Source organism: Nelumbo lutea, chromosome 5, assembly GCF_056320005.1.
Source record: "Nelumbo lutea isolate HS-2025 chromosome 5, American lotus-T2T, whole genome shotgun sequence".
NCBI lineage: Eukaryota > Viridiplantae > Streptophyta > Magnoliopsida > Proteales > Nelumbonaceae > Nelumbo > Nelumbo lutea.
The window spans coordinates 18537067-18563099 of NC_142688.1; the positions used below are offsets into that span (position 1 = coordinate 18537067).

General features: G+C 37.6%; 2 protein-coding genes and 1 long non-coding RNA gene across 4 annotated transcripts in view; 1 reads left to right on the top strand and 2 right to left on the bottom strand.

Moving 5' to 3' along the window:
* Nucleotides 1–14892, bottom strand: part of LOC148850723 (UDP-Glycosyltransferase superfamily protein) — a 61243-nt gene extending 46351 nt beyond the window's left edge. Inside the window, exons 1-9 of one of the 2 annotated variants that reach the window (XM_088944001.1) lie at nucleotides 14352–14892; nucleotides 12598–12645; nucleotides 12482–12515; nucleotides 12317–12395; nucleotides 12057–12185; nucleotides 9969–10173; nucleotides 5260–5394; nucleotides 4143–4247; nucleotides 3882–3980 (exon numbers count right to left, since the gene is read on the bottom strand). In XM_088944001.1, coding sequence (XP_088800127.1) covers nucleotides 3882–3980; nucleotides 4143–4247; nucleotides 5260–5394; nucleotides 9969–10173; nucleotides 12057–12185; nucleotides 12317–12395; nucleotides 12482–12515; nucleotides 12598–12645; nucleotides 14352–14458 — 941 coding nt within the window. In that variant the 5' untranslated portion in view covers nucleotides 14459–14892. Of the gene's footprint in view, nucleotides 1–3881; nucleotides 3981–4142; nucleotides 4248–5259; nucleotides 5395–9968; nucleotides 10174–12056; nucleotides 12186–12316; nucleotides 12396–12481; nucleotides 12516–12597; nucleotides 12646–13834 lie in introns of both variants that reach the window. The other variant, XM_088944002.1, reaches the window with a different exon arrangement.
* A 2660-nt stretch (nucleotides 14893–17552) lies between these two features.
* LOC148850724 (uncharacterized) lies at nucleotides 17553–18046 on the top strand. The gene is made up of 2 exons (XR_016099603.1): nucleotides 17553–17733; nucleotides 17843–18046. It is a non-coding gene; the product is annotated as an uncharacterized LOC148850724 (long non-coding RNA).
* Nucleotides 18047–18797: 751 nt separating this feature from the next.
* Nucleotides 18798–26014, bottom strand: LOC148850725 (uncharacterized). The gene is made up of 10 exons (XM_088946582.1): nucleotides 25635–26014; nucleotides 24801–24888; nucleotides 24453–24685; nucleotides 22016–22133; nucleotides 21553–21630; nucleotides 21335–21458; nucleotides 20790–21235; nucleotides 20494–20633; nucleotides 19280–19369; nucleotides 18798–19099 (listed from the first exon to the last, which is right to left on the bottom strand). The coding sequence occupies exons 2-10, from the start codon at nucleotides 24819–24821 to the stop codon at nucleotides 19000–19002; spliced, it is 1350 nt and encodes a 449-aa protein (XP_088802708.1). The 5' UTR covers nucleotides 24822–24888; nucleotides 25635–26014; the 3' UTR covers nucleotides 18798–18999.
* Between the last annotated feature and the right edge of the window lie 19 nt (nucleotides 26015–26033).

The window sequence follows — 26033 nt, forward strand, 5'->3', positions numbered from 1 at the left end:
CTTGGAGAAGCGGGGAAGTGAACATCCAGGAAGTAATAAGATGAAAAACTTTCCTTTTGAGATCTTCCCAAGAGATAGACAATCATTCTCCAGAAAAGTTTCCCATGATGACCCAGCTTACATTTGGGCGAATTACATGACTACCCTTCATGGGGTAATTCATAAAAAGCCCTTATACAAAGATCCTATTTCCATATACCCTTTTGCTTTTAGCCTTTTACATATTACATCATGACAACTTTTGCACACTTCCAACATCCCCCTCCAAATAAAAAAGGATAAAGAAAAAGGAAAAAGGGAAGCTAAAACCAGCAAATTGCGAAAAAGCATGTTGATATAACCACAATTGAGGAACAATACAAGGTGACCTCTAGGTACTTTTTTCTCAAACAGGATACCTTGAAGGCTTGAATCTTACCTTGTGGTCTCCAATTAGATTCTTCTAATAAACACCAGTAAAGGCCACCAAGAAGGTTATTTCTGCCATGTTTGAACCAACTAGGTTCTAGTAAAGAAAAGCCATTGTCCAAAATTGGTCCTGGAAATTGGGTAATGGAGGAGGAAAAAAAACAAAATTGGAATTCTCTGACATTTTTATGTATTTTTGTGTTTTTAGATAGCAGGGTTAATTTGGTAAATTACATATTTGGTAGGTCTGTCCTAGTAGTTTGTTTTGTCTAGTTATAGTTAGTTTGTATTAAAATTTTCAAAGTCATTAGGAGCCATTGTGTTTCTCATGATAGTGGCCATTATGTATTTCATATTTCCCAACGTTGTAGAATTGGCCTCTTTTCAATTTCAGCTGTGCTGGAGCTTGGCGAGGGGCAGATGTGCCAAGTTATAAATGTCTACGGACCAACTGATTCTAGTCTAAGGACTGCTTTCTGGGAGGAGTTAGCAGATTTGAGCGGTTCCCTTACTTATCCATGGGTTATTGGGGAAGACTTCAATGTGACTCTCTATAGATGAAAAAAAAAAAACTCAAGGACCAAGAGAACAAGATCCATGAACATGTTTGCTGAATTTGTAAGCACTTTGGACCTTATGGATCTTCCCTTAGTGAGAGCCAAATACACTTGGACAAATAATCAAGAGAATCCTACCTTAGTACGGCTGGATAGATTTCTTGTGTCCTCCAGTTGGGAAGAAATTTCCCCGGATTTTAGACAGATTGCACTGCCCAAGACTTTATCTGACCACATCCCCATCCAGTTGGTCTATGATGGTAGAGAGAAAGTCAAGACACCCTTCAAACTTGAAAAATGCATGGTATCAAGATGAAGGTTTCATCCCTATGCTGAAATTTGTTTGGTGTGATTTGCATGTGGATGGAACCAGCTCCTTTGTTCTTGCAAGGAAATTGGCAGCAGTCAAGAAAAGGGCAAATATTTGGAAGGTGGAAAACAGTCTGACCTTGGAAACTGAAGAAAAAAAAAAGGAGCTTGCCTTAGTACAATAGAAGAGATTGACAGGGCTGAAGAGGTAGGACCAAGGGCAAAGGATTTGGGTCTTCTATTGCCTTAGTACAATAGAAGAGCCTAAACGCTACCTTTACTACTCTATTCCAAAGGTAGAAGGGGCTACAAACATAAAAGATTTCAGGCCCATAAGCCTCTTGAATAGTTTCTATAAAATCTTGGCAAAAGTGTTGGCTGAGAGATAGAGTCTCGAGTAGTGTGATTTCAAGCAATCAGAATGCTTTCGTTCGTCAACTTTTAATTCAAAAAAAAAAGTGTCTTTGTTCCGGGGAGGCAAATGCTTGATTTGGTCCTCATTGCCAATGAACTTATTGACTCGAGAAAAAAGAGAAGACTCCCCTGGCCTAATCTGTAAGTTGGACATTGAAAAAGCTTATGACATGTGAATTAGAGGTGTCTGGACTCTGGATTTTGTGTTGGAAAAGATGAATTTTGGTCAAAAGTGGAGAAATTGGATTTAAGTATGTATCTCTTCCCCCTCTCTCCTCTCCTTTTCATTTGCCTTATGGATGTCCTTATCCAATTTGCTAGAAGGGATGGCTGAGGCCAGGCTTTGGGAAGGTTTTGCAATTACTCTGGGAAAGGAAAAAGTTAATGTTCCCCAGTTTGCAGATGATACTCTTTGTTTCCTTGATGCTGATCCTGAGCAGTTAGAGGTATTACTTGGAATTCTTTGTTGGTTTGAAGCGGTCTCAAGCCTAAAGGTGAATCTGGGCAAGAATATGATCATCCCAATGGATCAAGTTGCAAATTTGGAGGAGTGTGCTGGAGTGCTGGAGTGCTGGAGTGCTGGCCTGTAGAGTGGATTCTCTCCCTGTTAAGTATTTGGGTCTCCCTTTGACGGCAAAGTGTACATCGATTGCATTATGAGACCCTGTGATTGAAAGGTTAGAGAGAAAGCTTTCTTCTTGGAAAGTTAAATATCTCTTAGTGGGGGGTAGAGTGACTCTCATAAAAATCACTTTACCTAATCTTCCCACTTATTTCCTTTCCCTCTTCCCGATCCCAGCTAAAATTGCCAAAAAGATAGAGTTCTTACAAAGAAACTTCCTTTGGAGAGGTTGGGAAGAAGAAAAGAAAATCCACCTCATTAAGTGGGAGCAAGTCTGTCTTCCTATTGAAGAAGGGGGGGACTGGGAATCAGAAAATTAAAGGTGCTTAATACAGCCCTCCTTAGTAAGTGGATTTGGAGATTTGGCACTGAAAGGGACACTTCGTGGAGAAGCCTTATTGCAACTAAGTTCAGGGTGATTGATGCTCTCAATATCCCCTTCCAAACTGGGGTTGCTCTATCTGGAATGGAATCATGAAATTTTTTCCCTATTTTTATGAAGGGGTTAGCTTTAAGATAGGGAAAGGCGACAGGTTAAAGTTTTGGAAAGACCCTTGGTGTTTGGACAGCTCCTTGGCTGAGGTCTTCCCTCTCCTCTTCCAGTGTGCAGCCAACCAAGATGCCTCAGTGGCTGATTCCTACATCTCTACTGAATATTCAATTGTTTGGGCTCCTCATTTCAGAAGAAATCTGTTTGGTTGGGAGTTAGGTGAAGTTTTGGAGTTGCTGAACCTGTTACAGAGACAGGAAATTGATTAAAGCAAGGAGGATGAGTGGTGTTGGAAATGGAATGGCGATGGGTGCTTCTCAGTTTGATCCTTGGTCTCAAAGCTAAGCAGGTCTGGTCTTTCAGATTTCCCTTGGAAACAGATCTGGAATCCCCCCCCCCTCAAAACTTTCTGGTTTGGGCAATGACTTTAGACAAGTGTCTCACAAGATCAAATCTGGAGAGAAGGGGCCTGCAGATTCTGGATCAGTCTTGTGGTCTAGTAACTGAAACTACAGACCACCTAATTCTTCACTGTGTTGTCACTTCTAAGGTGTGGGATCACTTTCTCAGTGCTGCTGGGTTAAGTTGGGTAATGCCGAAATCAGTCAAGGAATTGTTGTGCTGTTGGAATGTTCAAGGTCTGAAGAAAAAAGGAGAGCTTGTTTGGAAGTCTGTCCCAGCTGTTGTTCTTTGGTCTATCTGGACTGAAAGAAACAATAGAATCTTCTGTAACAAAGTGAAGAGTTCAGAGGACCTTATACACTCTGTTGTTAGCAAACTGATTTCTTGGGTCTATGTGAAAGCTGAGTTCAAAAATCTGAATGTAACTGAGTTGTTAAGATCCCAATCCTTTTGGAGTCTGTAATCTGTTCAGCTTTCCTGGCCAATCTCAGTGTGGCTGGGGAGCTGTTGTGTACTATTTGTTTGTTGGTTCTAATAAAGCTTTATCTTACCTTTCTCTTTTTTTTTTTTTTTGAAAAAGGTATGGTAACTTTTATCTAGCCTTTCAAATAAAACAAATGAAATTATGCTCCACATGATAGGTATTTAGTCACTAAAAGATTGAGATAAATGTACTGACCGTTCAAAGTCATCTGAGTAACCATAGATCTTCTCGCGGTTAAAAAGCCCCAAATAGAATATTGGCTCAATTAAAGTAACCCCAATACCATATACAACACTGGGCAATAAAAAAGAAAAAGTGAAATCAGCACAATGATTAATATAGTGATGAAGCATAATCCAAGTAAGAACAGAGTTTCCATCTTTTTTTCTCCCCTAAAATTAGAAAGAGAAGATACACACACACATTTAGATTGCACAAAGGAGAACTAGTACTCACCCAGTCCAGATTCTGTTTCCATGCGACTGGCCATTGAAATATGAATAGAACTCTGCCTCGACTTTGCGTAGTCCTTTAACTTGATCTAGGTCCAGGCTTGTATACCTGTTTCAAAGAGAACTATTGTAACCTAGAAACTTCATTTTCAACTTAAATCATGTGTCAAGATATCAAGGGAACAAACAAGAAGTTTAATTGCAACTCTTGGAGCTGATATACATTCACAAGTTCATAATGAAATTTGGTAAAACAGTATGTCAAGAATGTGGCATGTTTTAGGTCAATGGTTAGTATTGGCAAGAGAACCCCATCCACTCCTATAATCTAGAACAAAAGGTGAACTTATTGGATGAGTAAAAAGGCATGTAATAAAAAAGCATGTGTATTTAGTAATATCAATTAAATTTTAAATTAACCATATATTAAGAAATAAGCTTAAGATATACAAGTTAAAATGTAGGGGCTATTAGATAAGAACATAAAATAATTAACTACTATGTTTAATATTTAAATACATTGCATACTTTAAAATGAAAAAGCATAGAAGTTAAATTCTAAAAATAAAAATACATTTTTGTAAATATAAAATTATAAAATAATTAAATAATCATAAACAAAATAGAACACAACAGTTCTTATAATTAACTCAAGTACTATTATAGATAAGAAATCATTCTAAAAAAAGTAAACAAAGTGACAAAGCAATATAAAGACCAATTTCGTACTTGTTCATTAAACCTCTCAATAGATAAGAAATCATTCTCCCATTTTGCAATGCACCCATCATCTCCCTTTATCATATCTTAGAATATTCTTTAGAGAGAGGACTATGACAGATTCATTATAACTTAGGGACCCACATCCATTTATGTAATGGATAGCTTTAACCAATTATTCATCAAATGTTTCTCCAAAGTTCTATCAATTTATAATCAAACCCCCCCTCCCCCCAAACAAGACCATTTAAATCAAATGATATGGTTTAAAATAATACTAAAATGGTAAAGTATAAAATACCTTCTAATCCTCCACATTTAAGATGATTGATACAATTTGATTCTTAACATTAGCACAACTATGTGATTGAGTTTCAATCAGAGAATAAGGTTGAACATACTTGGGTAAAATAATCTCCACCAAATTGCCCTTTCTTTGCAGTGCCCAAGACAAGCCAGTCACATATGATCCCAAAGACCCAACTGACACCACCGGTGCCATTTCAGTACAAATGTGGATGACATGAAAAGCTTTTCTGCAATAAAGACAAAAGAAGAGTATAACTACAAGAATTGCAGAAATAAATACAGATTAACATGATTGTGACAAATAACCTTTGTAGAAAAGCCCATGGTTTGAAGGGGAAAGAATAAGTTTCCTTGAAAGAACAATCAACTCATGCATGAAATCCTCTTTGATCCCCAATACCCTTTATTTTTTCCACAGCCTTATTATCTGTCTATTATTTTGAAAACAATTGAGATGACCTATTCAGATTATACTCTCATCACATGGACTTGTTCCACTACAGTATCCCACTTCCTAACCCCTAAATTTACTCCAGAAGGTTACCTTAAATTTTTTTAGAAAAAAAAAACATAAATAATGTTCACTCTTTGTTCTAATGCAATATTCCAAAACCACACCTTGCTTCTACTCTTTTATTTTTATTTAAAGGATAACTTTAAGAAGGGAGATAGATCTGTCCATTGGAACAATATTTTAGAAAGATAAAAAACTTCAAATTGCATCATGTCACATGCCAACCAATACTTCACATTTGCACATTCCTTGTGCAGATGCTAACAGTATAGAAGGGAGTTACTGATAAAAATATATATATAAAACATAAAAATGAAACCTTGATGAAGGAAGCTAGATTTTTTTTTATAGGTAACAGAAAATTTCCACTAAATAGACAATAATATACAGAAAGTGATACAACCAGGGAATGAGTACCCCTTAGAGCATGTGTAACAATTAAGTCTATGCAATCATTTCCTGCCCAACCCTTACCCGCAGTATCAGGTTAACATTTTTTCCTTAAAACAGCTGAGCCCAAAAAAAACCTGTTCCCTTACAACCCCTTGCCTTGCTAGAGAGTCTATCAACATTATGCAACAAAAGGCATAAAATGCTAATGCAGCAGGCCAACAGTATAGAGAGGAGCTTCTGATCAATTTAAAAAAAAAATGCAGAAGACAGATATATTTGTCTATCAACAATAATGCAACTAAGGGACTGACATATAACAGGTTACAAGGAAAGAGGGTGCAATCCACTTGAACAACCAAGGAATGAGTAATCGAGTATAGGAGGACAAGAATGGATTCAGGGTTGATTAGGACTAAAGACAGGGATTGGTTAGGTTAAAAAAGGTCTCAAGACTTGATTGCAAGAATTACATATTTGTCCCAAAATTGTGAAAATTTTTTAATTGGGCAACATAGGTCTAGGTTTGGATTTTTGTTATGAAATTTTGTGTAGATTTTTCCTAGATAGATGCAAGGGGCAACCAAGTTTGGCGGGGTTCAGAGTATACCTTGCAAAAAATGATGATTAGAAAAAAGTCTTCAAAAGCGGAGAGGCTAAGAAAGGCGGAAAAAAATGAAGGGGAGGAATGGGTATGGGTAGCAATGAAGTTTGAGAAGGGTCATAAGTTTGTAACAGAGAAAAGAAGAAGAACAGCTGAAGAAGCCGTCAGTGCCTGCAACATTCAGGAAGAAAATATTAATATACCTGTGATCCGAGAGGAATCAGAAGACACCAGCTTGCTACGAAAAGAACCTACGGAGGAAGAAGTGACCCCAGTGGCAGGTTTTGATCTTAGAAGCCAAGAAGAAACAAGCACGGCACACCTATCCCAAGCCCAACAAGACCTTGACCAGGTTGGTCTTTTGGTGACGAGACTAGAATCGGTGGGTGGAGAGGGGGGAGAGGTCCCCAGCGATAAGTCATAGAGGAATGCAGCCCTACAGAGGTGAGTCCTGTTCTTTCTCCGCCTTCCTCTCTGCCCAAGACGAGAAGTTAGAAAAAAGGAGTCTAGAAGGAAGGGGACTGGGGAAGAAGAGGTGACAGGTGTGAGGAGGAAGCAAGTTGTTTTCAAAACAAAGTATATAATAGAAGAAGGGTGTCTGGGTTGTCACAGGGGTGGAACAGGGCAAGACAACAGAGGGAGAAAGAAAAGTGGGAGGGAAAGGGGAAGAAGGGAAAGAGGATCCCGGGAAGCTCTCTGAAAGTAGAGTTGATCTGGGCAAGATGGCGGAGATTGATCTGAATAAACTGGTTGATAGGGAGGTTGCGATTGGAAATCGCTAGGCCTTCATTTTTGGGGCAGGGAAGGCTTTTGAGAATTGCTTTCGAACGGTTTGAGAAGGGCAAAAGAGAAGAAAAAATCAGAAAGAGAGAGAAAAGCAGGCAGGACAAACTTTGGGATGAGGAAGGGATGAGGAGAACCACTTCGTAGAGGAGTAAGGGGCCTAAGGTTGGGGAGTTAGGAGGGGGGGAGGATGAAGTTGCTGTCCTGGAATGTCCAGGGCCTGAAGGAAGAGAGAAGAGGGCTGGTTAGAAATTTGATCAGAAAACACAATCTGAGGTAGTTTTATTACAGGAAACTAAATTAGAAGTTTTTGACTTAAGATGCAATAGGGCAGGCTGGGGACATGGTTGTATTATGGGATCCTGGGGCTTTTAGGAAGACAGGAGAGCTGGTTGGGGTTTTCTCGGCGTCAGTTTGCTTACAGGAAGCTAATGGAGATTAGAGATGGGTGGTTCCATTGAAGCTTTGGTGGCATCAGTCGGAAAGCTTGTTTCAAGCTGGTTTTTGGTTCTCCCAGAATACGAGCATATTAACAGTGTAGATCTAGTGGAAAACTTCTGGGGAGTTCTAGAGATCCCAACATGTAATGTAAATCTGTTTTCATAGTGTTTGTATGGTGGGGTGTTATCTTGACACCCAATCAGATTGTATCTTTCTTTTATTTTAATAAAATTTCTTCTTTACTCATCAAAAAAAAAGGATGAGAACTGCCAAAATGGCAAAGTTTTGAGATTTTGATGGAAACTTTGAAGAAAACATACCTGAATCAGTTTTAGACCTTTAATGATGTTGAACGAACTCCTTTTGTAAAGAATTTGAAAGTTGTTATAATTGTAATGGATGTTTGCACTTTGCAATTTAGAGAGAAAATCCAAAGTCATTTAAAGAGTTACTGAAATCATTCTAGGGCCTTGGGAATAACTCAAAGTCATGCAAGAAGAAAATAAGCTCCAAAATTCATTGCCTATGCTTTGCAACTTAACAGCCAAACTCCTTCCTAGACTAGGAAAATTAAAAGTTGCAACTCTGCCACTCATGACCCAGCTTAAAGAAAGCGAAATAACTCTCGAACTACTTAATAACTCTGTAAATTTAAAGATGGCTAAACTACAATTAGACAAATCAAACTAACAAGCTGAAATCCACATACAATGGTCAAAATGACAAAAATACCCTACTATACAAAAATACATAAATGCATAGAATTTCAGAAAGTTATAATTGACTCTTTAGCTTCTGAATCAGATGACACATCAATTAGATAGAGAGGCCTTTGTCTTTTATTGGTCTATTTGTCAGAAAGAGAGGGTTGTTGAAGAGAGGAAGAAAAATAAGAGCTAAGAGGGATTTTTTTGGGTACTGAAGCCGAGGGATTAGAAGAGCCTCTGGTTGTTCTCCTATTATAAGTGAAGATTCTCAGTTTAAGCTGTGGGCTTAAACTGGGCTAGATGCATAAGCTAAAAGGAAAGCTAGTGATCACAAGAAAGGTTATGCTTTACTTTATGCTTTCCTCTCTTCTGTACTTTCACCAAATTCTCTTGTTACATCAATGAAACTCTTTGGTCTAGTTATCAACACAAAAAAAAAACTAATATAACTTTTCCTATTGCTTCTCATGAAAGCAGTGCTTCTGAATCCCATGGAAGTGGAAGCAAGGGTTCAGGCAGAACTTCTGGATGAGTCATCTATTATCAATAAGCAATCACCAAACAAGGGATAGCAAAGAGCTGCACCCAAGTAGATAAATCACTGGGGCTATTTTTCCTTGGAGCCCAAGATTTCACCATTTCTACATTAGGGATTTGGAAGAAAGATGGAATTATTGAAAGATGAAGAGAAGTCATCATGGTTCATAATGTTGGTCCCAGTTATCTAGGATCTTGGGAGGGATAGACTAGATATGGTCCTAACTTATGGCATGCTAGAATACTTAGTTTACAGACATGGCTATGGAAATCCAGCAGCTTATCAACTGAACCATGTGGAACCGAGCTAGTCAAGAGATAGGTGTCAAAGTAAGTTGGAGACAAGCACTTTGAAAGGCATTAGAGGTAGAGGTAAAAATGGGCAGCAGACTTTAAAGGCTTCTTAGTTGTTGCTAGGTGGGTATGCTTCGGGTGGGGTTGGGGTGGGAAGGGAGTTATTTCCTTGTATAAGAAGAGTAAAGGAGGTGTATTGGTGCTGGATGGATTTGGTAGTCAGTCCAGCTTTGAGTTTGAGTGCTTTTTACTACAAATGTTAATAATGTATAGAGTTTTGGGTTGGCAACTGAACCTCTTTCTGTGCTGCCACTGTTTGCTCTGTCTTCTTGGGCCAGTTTGCCTTTATACATTTTATATATCCTTCCTTCTATTTCACTTTAATATATGCTGATCTTGAGGCTGTTTGTCATGTCTCCCCACTTTCCAATGTCTTTGGAAGATTAGGAGTTTGCTTTCTCATCTCATTAATAAAATCCTTATTCATTGTTTATATGCATATATTAAAAAGATCTCTATGAGGTGGCATACCGCTTGCTTTCATCAGAAAAAAGGCGAAGTTCTTCTAGTAGCTCAGAATCTCTTTTCTGCCAGATCTCTGAAAAAGCATCAAGCAGACCAACTTTATTTTCTGTGACCAACCTTCTGAAGTTAGATGCTTCCCCTTTGCTAATCATGCCTGTTAGGACCAATGAATCTATTCGGAGCAGCAACTCAGAGCAGATTGCAGGCTTCTCTGTAGATGGAAAGCCACAAAGCCACAATAGGAAAATCATCAATATAGATGCCAACAAATTCAAAAGATGCTTCATTCCCCTATAGGGAAATCAAAGGCATTCCCTCCAAAATGCAATCGGTTTGATGTAAAAAGAAATAGGTCATATAAAAGAAAAAAGTGAATGAGAGAGAGAGAAAACTAACAAAAAAAAGGGGGAAATACCTGACTACTGCAGAGATTGAAGTAGTTTTTTTTCGCTAATGGGCATTTGTGTCTTTTCCCATATTTTATTAGTGGATATATGTGCCTTTTATTGGTGAGGGTATTTGGGTCTTTTGAATGTCTTAATAGAGGACAATCTAGTATGTTTATTCATTATCGTAAAGCACATATAACAGAGGACAGTCAACTACTGCTCAATAAAGTTCTTTTCTCCTCTGTAACTACTCTTCTAATCCTCTCTATATTACTGCTTACTGGTTCTACACTTTCTTTTCAGTTTTACAGAGTTATACAAGTATTACAACTAGAGTTCACTAAACCAAACTTTTATTTGTCAAATAAACTCTTCCAAAATTCAATTATAGTGATTTATTATGAACTCAACACAAGGACTCAAGTCTCCAATCTCCATTTTACAAACTCCAAACTCAGCCATGAAACTGACCCAAAATAACTTCTACTTGCTTTGACACTAAGGCATTCCTACAAAAAACCTGTAAGGGAACTCAAGTAATAAGGATGCTAATTCCTAAAGCAACTCTAATGACTTATTACTAATTCTACTACAAATAAACAAACCAAAATAATTCTAAGAAACCCCAAAAGATAGAAAGACTCAAATGCCAAACCCCATCACAGACTATAATTTGATCAATACAAATTCAGATTTATAAGATATTGGCCCTATATGACAGATAACAACTACCTATTAATGATAGAAAAGCCATGCAAATCAAAAAAGTGTGTTTGGCCCTGAAGAGAGTGAAGGAAAATGGCATAATTGCAACTTTAACTTTTCAAACTATAAAATCTTTCTAAACTATCGATCCTATCAATACTTCGAACAAATTCCAGACAATGCGGGGAGGTTGTTTGAAGACTCATTGTAGGCACCAGCAAGGAAAGGAAAATTTTCATGGAGATGTGCAAGGTCAGCAGCTCTTTGGATGGTTTGGGAAGAAAGAAATGCAAGGATCTTCTCAGAGAAATCAGTCAAAGGAGATAGTAATGGAAAATATTATAGTTCATGTGGTCCATTGGGTTAAAACTTTGCCCCTTTTTTCATTAGAAGACATTGTGAGGGATTGGCACCATATAGCTGACTCAATATCAACAAGACAAGTAACAGCATATATGTGGCATCCACCTAGTCATCACCAACTTAAATTGAACTTTGATGGAAGCAGCATGGGAAGTATTAGGAAAGTGGGCATTAGCAGGGTGATAAGGGAAGCTAGATGGGTGGTAGTGGCATTATATTCAGGCCCAATAGATAAAGGCGATTCTTTTTTTTTCTTGTTTCATGGGGCTACACAACGGGGGTAGCCCACCCCCAACCCTGGTGGCAGCAGGATTTGATCCCAGGTCTCTACTACAAGTCGGAGATTCTTTGAACTACATTTTGGACTAAGGTTAGCTGCATATTTATACATTTCTAATATCATGGCAGAAGGTGACTCAAGCACAACAGTGGTGAGTCCACTGATTTGTTAAATTTTCAATGGCCTTATGGCCCTGAACCCAAGCCTGAATCAAATGTACTTGAAATTCTTCATGTCAAGCAACCCCACTTGCATTCCTAACTACTAATGATCTACAAAACCAAACTACAAATTTACAACTAAAGCTTAGTTGCTTCAGAAGATTACATTGTGCAATCATGCTCAGGGTATTATCACCTTGTTGCATGTTAGCCTGCTTTCCCAGCTCCAGCTTTTCTATCCTATCTATCAATATTTGTTTCTCTCTTTGAGTTTTGTTAAGCTCCTCCATTGCCATAAGACGTTGCTTGTTCAAGTACAGAATATCTGCAAATTGACAATAAATATTTAAGGAATAGAATAAAGAACATTCATGTGCACAGAAAATGGATGTAACTAAAGCACGTTAAGTATTAGATGTAAACTAGATACACAAATGGCCACCAAAAAGGACTTACTTCGCTGAGCATCTTTGAAAAGTTTCCAAATATCACTGTTCTTCATTTCTAATTCTCTATCAGGTGGCTGAAATGATTCCTGAAATCCAATTGAAATTTACCAAGTGAAATTAGAAATATGGATAGAAGGTAAGAAACAGACCAAATTCAAGAGAGCATACATACTTGAAACATCTCTGTGTCATTATGGTTCTCCAACCTAGAATGCACATACAAAAATATATCTGGTCACTAAGCACTGACAAAGAGGAAACTGTACAACAATAAAAAAAAACACCTACTCCATCTGTGAAGGTCCTGAAATTAAGCCATTGGAATTTTCATTCTTCCTGGAAAACAAGACCAAGCTGTTAAAGATGTACTCAAAAATTTAATGGATAAAGAATATTCCTTTTTTGGGCAATATGATGCAGCGGAAAGAGAAGTATCAAGACTTCAGCAATATCAATAAATGAAAATCATAATTTGCACATGAGAAAATTGTACAAATAAGACTCCACAAAATGGTATACGGACAGAAGCATTAGTCACTACTCGCTAGTTAGAATCAAACTTGAATTGTCTGAAAAAACAATAAGATGACACAAATATTTGACATATCCTTTTGTATGGGTTTGTTCAATTTTTGGTGGGTGCATTTTTTATTAAAAGCACTTACTCTTAAGTTCATTCTTTGTATTAAAAGAAACAAGTTCTTTTAAAAAAAATATAGTAGTTAACATAAAAATAAAACAAAAAACATCAAATGCATGTCTTCCAGAAGTATTGTAAGTCTTCTTCCTAATAAAATCACAAGGTGTCAGGTATTCATGCTCTCAGGATGAATATGGGAGCCTCCCAATAAAATCACTGTTATGCAAAGATAGGAATATATGGAATCCGGATCCCAGAGATATCTTATCAGTCAGGTCTTGTTTTGTGGCCTTTTCCCAGCAGGGGCACTGATCCTCTTCCATCATGCTGGATATGGTCTACTCACATACCTTCCAGAGTTTCATTCTTCCTGTGCACAGCTCACCCTGGGAAGATTCTCACTATTGATAATTTTGTCTTTACTCTCTAGGCAGAGTAACTTACATGATGCAGATTTAGATCCCCATTACATAAAACTCCATGGACATCATTTGGTAATCCGTGGTGGAGAACAACAAATTGAGAGGCAGATTTACTTTTAGACATCCATTGTAAAGAATTTATTGGACTTCAACATTAAGCACTTAAGTAATTATTGCCACACAATCATCTGCCACTAAAGCTTTAATTCAGTCATGTATCAAATGACCTAATTGCCTTCTCAACTTTCTTTATTGAGGAGAATATCTAGTTGTTCAATAAAGACAATTAGTAAATAATTACTTCCAAATGTCAAAAAATCAGCATTACAAGAATTTGTATGCCATTGACGTCTTCAGGCTTTGTGTATATCAGCTGTGGAATATGTGCCGTGCCAAGGTTCTGCGGGAGAAGCATCTGAAGAGAATCCAAAACACAAGCATTACTACTTTCAGATGTTCTTACCATTTGCATGTCCCTGTGTATCTGAAAGGTTGAGTCCTTGTCCATCAAGGTTTAGGCAACACCAGGAACATGGTCCCTATAACGCAGCTGATGGTTTTCTTTAATTGCGAGGAGTTCTTATCCACTACACCATTTTACCAAGTCCTTTGCCAATGCAAACATGATTCGAATTTTTTACATAATAGTGAAGTTCTGAAAGGTTACAATCTGGGCATTTAACTCCACTGTTAGAGCTTGCAAGTACAGAAAAATGATCAACCGCCTCACTCACTCCCTCCTCCCCTTGATTAATATCATAAACTACAAGCTTACCATACTTGGTGCACTTCGTACGACTCAATAATGGACGATCGAATCACAATATCTATACCAAATTGTAGCAAAGCAACCAGATTCTGACACCTCTAATGTTAAAATTTTCATTCATGTGCAACGCAGTTCAACGGATGTAAATACAGATAGCGGCTTTTATAACTAAGACCCGGGGGGGACGGAGATTCCGTTCGTGGAGCTTTACCTCAAACAACGAACTTCACAAGATTTAATGGGCTGTATCTTTGCAGTGCGGAACTGAAGGGAACGAAGAGATGAAACTGAGGCACCGGCACTTACAAGAGTCCCCATTAACACACACACTTGCTAAAGAAGAAGAAGAAGACGGCTTCCCTTCAATCTGCTTCTATGCTGCCAAGTTCGATGATTTTTAAAGCAGGAGTGACGGAGACTTCCTGAGGAAGACAGTCTTGATGGTCGTCCCTAGGTTAAAACAGTGGGATCGGAAGTCGGAACCTTTAAGGCATTCATTGTACTTCCGTCCCCTTTTTCCCTTCTTCTGGACTTGTGACCGTCCCTTTAGGTAAATCGTGAGCTTCAATGGATTTACTCGGACACGAAGCAATCAAACAAAGCACGAAGGGAGACAGCTGCTCACTCTCGTCAGTCGCCACCGTGCGACACCGAGAAAGTTCAATCTCTTTTGGTTACACGTTACACGTTATGCTCTATGCTATTGCTCTTCTAATCTCGAGGTACAACTTACCAGAGCAATGAGTGCAACCTCGAGGACTTTCGATAAGGTAAATTTCTTAAATTACCCTTATAATCAAGCGAATTAATTAAGTGTATCCTTACTTACTATTTGAAAATTGTCTTTACAGACGCTATTCGATAATTCAGTAGCCTTAAACGGTTGAAATGTTCATTTTACCTTTTAACTCAAACTTAAGGATGCGTTTGGAAGAAGTATCAATGTAAAAATACACTTATGATGTTTTACACTTAATGACCGTTGCATTTTGAAAATTAATGTAAAAAAATGTAAAACTTTATAATCTATGTAAAATTTTAAAGATGATGAGGTTTTATATCTATTATCAACGTAAAATTATACTTCATCCAAATGCACACAAAATTGAACCGGAGTATAGTTTAACGTTCATAATAATTATATTCTTCTACCAAATGCATACAAAAACGAACTGATGTAAATTTTACATCAGTTCTTGATTTACATCGCATCCAAATGCAGCATAAGATTCAAAGTTAAATTAATTTTTTGTCCCTTGTTTTAATACATATGTGCGGGTTCACTGAATTGAACAAAACGCCCAAAAGCAGAGATTGAGCACCATCATCGTCGCAAGCGATGACAGCCGTTGCAACTTCCAAGCGGCAAAGCTTTGGTTAGAAATAGTATTATTTTGTACATTTTTTTATTTAACCTCATGGTGACCTTAGCCAAGAAGATATCATCAACCAATAACTATCAAAGCCAAATCCGGTGACTTCTCCTAATCAAAGTAATGGAAAATGATCTCTCGAGAAATCCTTCCAGACTCAATCGTCGAAGCCAAATTCGATAAAATACTATTCAAAGATCTCTCAATCTTTGCTATCTGCAATTAGATCAAGCTCCATATTTATGTTTGAAGGTCGTTGAATGATTCGCCATTAGATTAGGCTCCCATTTTTTCACCCATATCAAATCAGGCTCTGGATTTCAGTTCAAGCACTATCTTTGCGTAGATGGAGTTATGGAGGTGGTGATGGTGTTTCCGGTTGAGGCTCCCTCCATGCACTGGTGGAGCCTTGTCTTTGCTCGAGGTTTTTCCACCTGCCTTTGTTGGAGAGCAAGGCGAGTTGAAGTAGGACAACCTCCATGTGTAGGCGGGGGAGCCCTGTGTTTGTTTGGTGTAAATAAGAATCAATGTAAAATTTCATTCCCAAATCATATTTGTCGATGTTTTACTGGATTGTAATTCTACATCTTAAATCAATTTAAAACTCCACTCACAGTAGAGTTTTGTATTGTAAATACAACATTGATAAAATCAATGTAATATTTACATCGATAATAATATTTTTCAAAATACAACGGTTCACAATTTTTTAAACTCATGACAGTTGAACTCAAGGTTTTAAAAGTCAAAGGTGTAGTTGAGGCGTAATTGCCCAAAAATGTGAGGCATAAGCCTCAAGGAGTTGCAAGGTGTAAGCCTCAAAAGTTTAAGGAAAGAAATTGGAGCTGCATGGTGTAAGCCTCAAAGTTTAAGAAAAAAATTAATTAAAGTTTATAAGTTGATGAAAATAATATATAATATGCCAAGTTAAAATGATAGAAAGTACATATATCTATAAACTAGAGGTTTATAAGCAATATGTTTTGGCATTTATGCATTAAATAAAATAATAACAATTATAAACATATTACATTTCATGTAAAAAACCAATTTAAAAGAAATGAAAAAAAAAACTTAATTGATTTTATCTATGATAACAATAATACTAATATTGATTAGTTGATAATAATAATAATAATAATAATAATAATAATAACCCATTAGTAGAAGAAATGAAAAAATTAACAAACTTGGGACATTACATTTAGAATAATAAGGAAAAATCTCATTTGATTTATCCAAAAGAAACTAATAACTTGATCAATCCTTTTTGTATTGAACTCTCTTAAAACACCAAGGAAAACTAATAAAATTTGATTTGACTTATTGGTTTTTCTACTTTTTTTATTTTGCCTATAATTATTGAAGTGGTTTTTATATATGATTTAAATTATAAAAATATGTATATATACCTTTTTACACCTCAGGCTTTTAGGCTTGATGTTGTCTTTAACCTCACATTAAAGTTGTAAAACTTAAGCCTTTAAGCAAAATTTATGCGCTTAGTCTCAAGATATACGCCTCACGCCCCAAGGCTTAAGCCTTTTAAAAGAATGGTTGACATTCATCGATAGAGTTTTACACCATAAACAAACGCAACCTAAAAATAGTTACTATAAAAAAAAAGGTAATATCATGTTTCATAAATAATAGTCCATTTTATAGGACACGAGCTAAGTCTTGTACTCCTTTACTAGGTACTACAAAAGAGATGTAATCTACGCTTTTGAATAAAAAATTTCCCTTAAAAAAAAAGACACTACAACATTTGTATTTATATTAAAACCCATTATTAATGGTTATTGTATTGAAAAAAAAAACTGGTTTTCTTGCCTTTCAAAACAAAAACAAAAACATGATTCAATAATATGCTTATTGTTTTTTTTTTCACTTTGAAAATTACTTTTGCAGGGTAAAAATCTTAAATTACCCACACTGTTCACGAAATTTAATCGAGACGGAAATATTGATTTTATGTTTTTACCCTTCCCTTAAGTCTCACACAATGAAGAGGAGAAGGGAGCAGAGGAAGAAATCACCGCCGCTCCACTTCAACGTTAATCGGTTGTCCTTGTTTACTTTTTCCTCGTAACTTCATGGATTGGGTAATTGGAATTGACGAGGATATACATTTGTTCAACGTAGGTGCAGCTTACTTTTGAAGAGCCTGGAACCGGTGTTACCATTATTAAGCTAACTGGACGTACCAGAGGAGGATAGGTTGGGTTGCTGCGGTTCTTTCTAATCTGATATTTATATTCTTCTGGTTTTGAGGCATTTTTAATTGTTCTTCTTTTCTGATTATTACCGTTTGCAAGTTGTGATGCAGATATGGCAATGCTACAGTTGTTGAAAACACCAAGAGGGGCTGGCGGGAGCTCATCTTCTACAAGATACGAGCAGTTTTTGGTTTCAGACTTTGAAACTTTATCACATAAATAGGTTGTTTCAGTAGAAAATTTCACAACCATTTATCTTGTTTCAAGCCTTTCCATGATTTTAACATAAAGGTTGCGGGAGCTTATCTTGTTTTCAGTAGAAAACTTCAATGCCCCTTTTAATCTGAACAAAAAAGAAGAATAGTAAGAATAGTAGAGAGAGAGATGGGAGAGAAGAACAGGGCCGACTGAAAATTTTGAAGGCATGTAATCTCTTTCCCTGTCAAATAGATCGCCCAGATCCCCGGCTAGCCATCGCCACCACTTGGTTCGCTGTCATATCTCTCTGCCAAGACAAATACGACACCACCCCGCCGACCTTGGTTTCTCCTGCAACTCCCCTGCCTGCTCCGCCGTCCACTCTTATCTCCTGTCTTCCGACATCTGTGCCTATGTCTCATGCAACTCCCGTCCGCTCCACCGTCCACTCTTTTCTCCCATCTTCCAACATTTGCACTCGTGTCTCCTGCAACTCCCCTGCTTGCTCCACCGCCCACTCTTCTCTCCCGTCTAAACCACTGAAGGTTCTGATTGCTCCTCCTTCCCCTGCCCTCTTTTTTTTTTTCTGTTGGATTGGTCCCAAATGGTCAAAAATATTCATTGGATTTGATTGGACCTCATCCATTTGTAATGGACTTACATGGGACTGAAATTCCAATAAAATACTTAATTAAAAAATATAAAATCCTCATTATATTTGACGAGAATGAAATCCTGAAATAGAATTGTGTCCATGGCTAAAATACTTCAGCCAAATATGTGTCAGAGATAACTTCTCTGTCTTCATCAACTGCTGCATCTTTTGTTTGTCCATGACTTGCAAACACATAATTCTATGACCCCCAATTGAAAAGGTAATAATCGTTCCACTAAATGAAAACGGTCATTATTAACCAAAACATGAATGACATGCATATCAATTACTACAATTGAGGAGAAAAGGAAAAAAGGGATGGGACGGATAAGTTATCGAAAGGAGACCGTCCTACAAAATAGAAGAAACAGAAGAAAAGCATCCAAGACATGGGGTGGCTATGGTCATTGCCGGCTAAAGCTTGCGCTTTTTTAATTTTCTCAACCTTTCCCTTCTTTCTTCTTCTTCAATGAGGCGAAGCTCTCTTTCATCCTCCTCCTTTGCAATTCTTGCACTGTCAAAACCAAGAACATTCGGTAAGTACCTTGAGTGTAAACCAACATCAAGGCTTATGAAGTGATTATATCAACATGATGATAGCCACATAATGATGCAAAGGATGACTGATACCCCGCCATTTAGCAAGACTAACGGAAGGGTAGGCATGAAGGCTTCAACAAGTTGTAATACATACCTTTTTCTCTCCTCCCTTTGTATATCATCGAAATTAGCTTCCATGTCACTGTCATCCTCATCTCTGCCAGCATACTTATTGGGGTTATACCTGCGAAAGATTTTACTCCAGTTACACCATGAAGCAAGCAACAAAGAATTCCAGATTCTTGATCCTATATGGACACAAATGAAGTATGCTTTTTTTTCTATGTTCATTAATTTTAAATTTCGTTATTTCCTTTGTGGTGGTTTAATTATTTAGATCTAATTACGTTTATAAGCTTTTGTTATCAATTTTGTTATTGATTTTAAGTTTAGCACTCTACTAAGCTTTTGGCAGGGGGCATAGTTGTAAAATCGGTTCATCATATATCCTTTTCTGGATAATCCTTCTTGTAGTCACTTGAGGGAGTGACTAATCTAGATTGTTCATCATACCCAAACTTTGAACTGGCTATGCATTCAGTGTATCATGCACGATTTTTGCTTTCACAATAGCATAAACTGTTTATAATGCCTTTTCTTTTCAGAGGTCAATATTAAAAAAAGAAAAGTAATAATGAAAACAATGGGATTTCTAGGGAGGCTTAAGCTGTCAGGTATGAGATTCTAGGGCCAACTAAAAAATCCATCCTGCTTGCTGCTTGACTTGACCCAGTAAAATTGTTTCATCTTTCTTTTTCATTAGAGAAATGAGCATGCACACGACACAACATTGAAACTGCTTCTAATTATGTCTGGCACTTGGTAGTTTAAGACAGAGGGTGGGCATTGGTGCAAAGGTTGCCAATTGGATTGCTCCATTGCAACCTGTGTGACCAGGGTTCAAATCTTGGAAACAGCCTCCCTGTTTGTGCAGGTGTAAGGCTGTGTGCATCTGTCTCTCCCCAGCCCCTGCATTGCCAGGAGCCTCATGCACTGGGCTGCCCTTTTTTTACTTGGTAGTTTAAGACGGTTGAATGATGCAATTATTACTCCACTTGAGAATAGACTTATTGCACCATTCTTAAATACCAGTGGTTTCTGGAAAATAGCATGCCAAACAACAAACAGCTCATGAAAATAAAATAAAATAAACAAAATAAAAGTCTGCATGTTAGCTATTACATTGCTCCCCATTCAGAATAGCGATATAGCAGCATTTAAACAACCCCGAGCAGATTGTTGGATTACAACTTGATTTAACCTCACAAATGTACACATTGGCAGAAAAGAAACAAAAGAGAACCTTACCCAAACATTTTTCTAATCATGCTGATAGCCTGAACACCCTCGTCATCATCATCTTCATCAGAATACCGTTTCACAGGCTTCCTTTTTGGGCAATGCTCTCCCATGGTCGCATGCCTTGGAATTTGGTTTGGGGGCTTAATCTGCACAGTTCCACAGAACAAGCAAATGTCAAGCATCTTTCAGCAAGAAATAAAACAATCATCCTTTACCATGGCAATGAAGCTATCAGAGCACACACACACACACACACACACACACACACAGGGAGGGACAGAGGGAAGGAGAGAGATGTAAACCTGGGGTTTTGAAGAAGAAACTGGCTGTTTTGATATCACTTTGGCCTTATCAGGTTGATGAAAATCCCTTTTCTGTTCTGAATGTTGCTTTTGCACAGATGAATTCAACTTCAATGATGGTACTTTCTGCACACCAGGCAAGGAACTTTTTGCCCCTACTACAGATGGTTTCTTGTATGCAGCAGGAACTGGAATTTTGGAGGACAAGCCCTTTGACCCAACTGGCCGGCCAGGTCCACTCTCAGAGTTGCTACCAAGCTGTCTTTTAGGATCAGCAGAAATCGACTTTGGCCTATTAGTAGGTGCCACCTTCTGGAGCCCTACTTTAGGAGGCATTTTGTGATTCACAGAAACATGTTTTCTTTCTTCATGGCCATTGGAAACTGGCCTGCTAGGCTTGTTCATTGACCGTTTGGTCTTCAATGGCACTTGAGCTGATCGGGCATCTTCAATATCAGCAAAAACCTGTATAAGTTTCTCCAATAAAATACTACTTGATGGCCTACAAGAACAACTGGATATGATTCATCAGAACATGATCTCACCAGAACTTGGGACAGAAACATTTCGTGGTGGAGGCTCTTTTGTGGGAGAAGGGAGTTCTGCATCATCGGAAAACAGAAAAGAATAGTTCCGTGTATCCTTGAGCTTCTGCACTTTTCTTTGTAACTACAAGATAGGTGATCATAGGTTACAACATATTACAGATATTTTAAGGTTCCTGAACAACTTATTAAAAAAAAGAAACTATAACATATTTTACCTCATTAATAATTTTTGGTGGTTTGTCATGTACAGAAGGCTTTGTTCCTGATGTGATTGAAGCAGAGCCTTTTTTGTTCTGGAGAGGAAAATTGAGATTATCAACTGGAAAACACAAAACATATGGGAAATAATGATGACACTTGAAAAAGAATCTTCAAACCCCCCTGCTGCCAGGACCTAACTGCATTACAGCACACATGGTTCATACAAGTGGTAACGGTGGTCCCATAAGAAGAACTTCTATGCTACACTGTGCAATCAGAAGACTCTAGCTCCAAACTACTGAATGAATCATCTCCTTTCCTGGAGATTATTAGGAACATTCAGTGGGAAAGATGTCTTAGCTGGACCCACCACATGTAGGATCCCTACCTACATACATGTGCATGTATAAGGGGGAGATTGTAAAAGGATTAAAATATGCAGCACCATATCTAAAGGGAAAGATCCATGGTACATACGGTATGATGGGAACTTGAAATCCTTGATACCAAATGCCGGGTTTCTAGTATTGATTTGCTCTCTTCCAGTACTCTTTGAGCAATAACAGGCTTAGAAGGGCCAAAGAATGATCCATAACTGCAAGCAAGAAATACTATAAATAAGGAATGGCAAACTCTAGGAGTTAAAGATTTAAAAAAAAAAAAAAAACATGTAGCCAACTACAGAATCTCTTCAAACGGATAAAAGGAATTTAAATATTGATTACTGACCATTACAGAAAATCCTGAATCAATTATTTGGTATTCTTTTGTTGGTAACAGATCAAACAAGATTTTATAACATGAAGAGAGAACAATAAACGAGCTGGATATAGAATATCTCGCTCCAGACCATAATATTACCACACACATGAAAAGTTTCTTAAAAAAAAGTTATATAAATGACCTTAAAATTGTCTACCTCCCAAGGTAGATCCAAAGTACATATCCTCCCTTCTGAACCTTCCCTTTCAAATCAGATGCAGAGTTGATGGATCTTGGAATCCACCCAAACAAGGTATTCACACTGGATACCAAGATATTGCCTCTCTTATTGCATGCAAGTGTGTCCATGGTCCTGGTTAATGTCCGCCCTCCATCCAATTATATTAATTGCATGATTTATTTCAGTTCTACCAGAAATCTTGAAACAGTATTTAACAGTAAAATCATGAATAGTGATGACAAACTGAGGCACATTAAACAATAGAATCCTCAGAAAAAAGTTAAAAGGCATTCTTCGAACGTTGCCTTTCCTACCTAACAAGATTCTATATTAAGAATTCACTTGATCACTAAATCCAACACCTATGCTTTGTTATCTCAGGCCTAGATTTGTATCCATTATATTCAATACTAACAAAGTGTGTGTAAGTACATGCAGTTCGCTATCACCGGGACTATGGTGGGAATGTTAAAAGAAAAACGGAAAAATCCCAACCGAGACACCTCTGTAATGGCACAACGACACTTTATCAAAGTAATGTAAGGCCCACACACTTGTGATGAGCACAAAAGGCCATCCTACACTTGCAATGAGCATGAAGCGTCATCCAAGACCTGTGATGAACATAAAACACCTCCCTGGACATGCAATAAGCAATCAGCATCACCTCAGACTTGCGATGAGCATGAAATGGCAACTCTCGCTGTAATGAATGGAGGATAGACCTCGAGGCCAGCGACACCCGAGCACACCAGTCAGATCTAGGTCTTTCCCTTAACACCTGTTCATAGGAAAACCCGTAAGGGGACGTAGCCTACATGCACCACACGAGAATCCTTAGGAAAAGGGAAACTTTATCCTTAAAGGATCTCGTTGAAGATCCCCTTTCCTAATAGGAAGGGTCTCCTTTTAGATCCTTCTTCTTATAGCATTGGGGGCCCTCTCTATAAAAAGGGGAATAACTCTCCCCCACAGGGACAAGAAGACCACATTGCCCTAACCCTAGGGTTTCTCAAGGAGATCTCTCCTATCTCTCCCTCTTCCCCTCTCTTCCCCATCATCTCTCCGGACCTTTGGGGATTTGACCAACTGTCAAAAGTCCATGGGGATTACAGTGTGCACAAAGCTCAGCTTGTGCCATTATCAAAATATAGATTGTTACATAACTTAATGCCATACAGTAAAACAATGACAATTTGTTTTGCCCTTCATAAGAAACTTGATGATTAATCAGTTCCTAGGTTTGCTTACCAGTTTACCTAAAAAAAATCCATTTTAAGAATTTAAGATATTGATGCAATCTTCATACACAAAGTTAATATAAATTGCAAATATGCAATTAGAGAATGATATCGAACATTTAGTTTACTTCCTTCATTTACAATCATAAAATGTTGTGGATGGATAGGCTAACGGAGGGGCTGGAAAAGACCTAAAAAAATACTCTAGTCTTCTTTTATTTTATACCTTGTTCCTATTATTATATACCATAACCCAACCAACATATTACAAATGCTTAAAACAAAACACATGCATTAACATGATAAAATCACATGTGATATGTAATAAGATAAATTTGTGTTTGACTTGGTCAACAAGGTGTTGTTGGCCTACTTGATGATTAGTTGTTCTAACTGACCACATCACAGGTGATGGGTATTGACCAATTAGTTACCAATACAGTCAGTATGTTCATCAACTAGCTTCTTGATGACTAGTTATGCTTTGATAACGATAACTGAATCTATCATCACAAGTTTCATAAAATGAAGTAAGTAAATTCCGTCCTCTCACTAATAATCCACGAGATACAAAAAAAAAAAAAAAAAAAAAAAGAGGAGAAAAGTACCGCTGATAGAAGCCAATATTATTAGAGAAATGGAGCGCACATCATGTGGTTGATATTAATCTTAAGGAAACCAGTCAATTACTTAAAATGAAGTTATGTGGTATGGTTATAGAAATACTCACTTGTCATATGGAAACTTCTTTTTCTTTTCCTCCTGGGTCTGACTGGGAACAGCACCAGATTCCTTCTTATACTTCTTCCTAAGGGTTTCTTTTAGCTTTTGCCTCAACTGTAAGTATTGAAGCTCCTCTTTGGTAGGTTTTGGATCTTCGTCTTCATACTCGTCTGCTTCTCCCTCTTGACCTTCCCCACCCTCTTCATATTCATCTAATTCTTCATCACGTTGATGGAGTTCCTGTGAAGGGTATAACAAAAATTGTAATGAAATAGTAAGGAGAGTAGAAAAATAAATCTGAACAATTGTGCCATCTAAAACGCAGGAAACTACTAGGCTTCAACAGACTGCTTACAGCTCTACTATAGCCCCGCATCTCTTTGTTAAATCCCGTTGAAGCTTCCTAGATTAGCATAAGCAGTAACCACAAAAAAAAGTGATGCCTGAAAGTCCACATAAAAAAAAAAAAAAGATACATTACACATGCACTCAAAGGAGCAAATCATGCTTCAGTATTAACGATCAAATACAGAGAACATAAAGTGAATACAATAATATTTAGCTCTATCTATAACTTCATTGTTATACTTCGGAAATAAGGAAAAAAAAAACTACTATACTTTGTCGCCCTCATGGGGATTCCAAATATCAATACCATTCAAGACCAAAGGAGGAAATTAGCACCACTTAGACGAAATTGTAAAATCCTTTAATAAAATTCAAGCGCTGATGGTCGCAGCAGAATTGCATTCTGATCTTCTTTATATTTTGATCCATGTACCTTAACACATGCATCCCTATTCATTCTTTCAAATTTCCATAAACATTGTCTTTTATTTAATTGACAACATACGGAATGAAGATAAACAGGGAAAAGGAAAATGATGAGAAAACCGTACAGAATTGATGAAATTATTGAAATCCCCATTCTTGAAAGGAAATCTAAAAATTCAATCACTAATTTATTTATTTTTTAAGATAAAAAATACCAGAATCATTGTTGCATCAACAATACCTACAAACCCCGAATCCTAACCCGTAATGATAATGAAATAAGAAAAAGTAGCAACCAAAACTCTGTGAAACCACCGAACAATAAAAAGACCTGATCTACATATAAAACATAAAGAAATTAACTAAACAGAAAAAAAAAAAGGGAAATTGACTTTAAAAAAAGTATTGAAATTACCTGTAGAATCAACAAAAGTCGGATCAATTGCTCGCAATCTTCAACGGCGAATCCTCGATCGGGAGCTCAGCAAGAACCAGCGAAGCTCAAGGATCATACAGATAAAGTAGATCCAGACCCCGTGCCACAAATCGAATTCTGCAAATTGAAAAACCTATCAATAAAGAAGGTATCTCTTCGTCGATATGGCTGTAGCGGTTGACACGCGAGGAAGACGAAGGAAGGGCCCAGAAACTGGTATGTAAGCAATTACTAACCAGCGCGGATGGCGTAACACTCCCTTGCAAGTGCAACTTCGCCGGGAATGCCACCCTAACGGGGATTAATCAGCGTAACAACAACGCGCGCAAAACCGAAACTCAGACGGCCAGAATCAAGACGACGCGTGGCATCCTGACA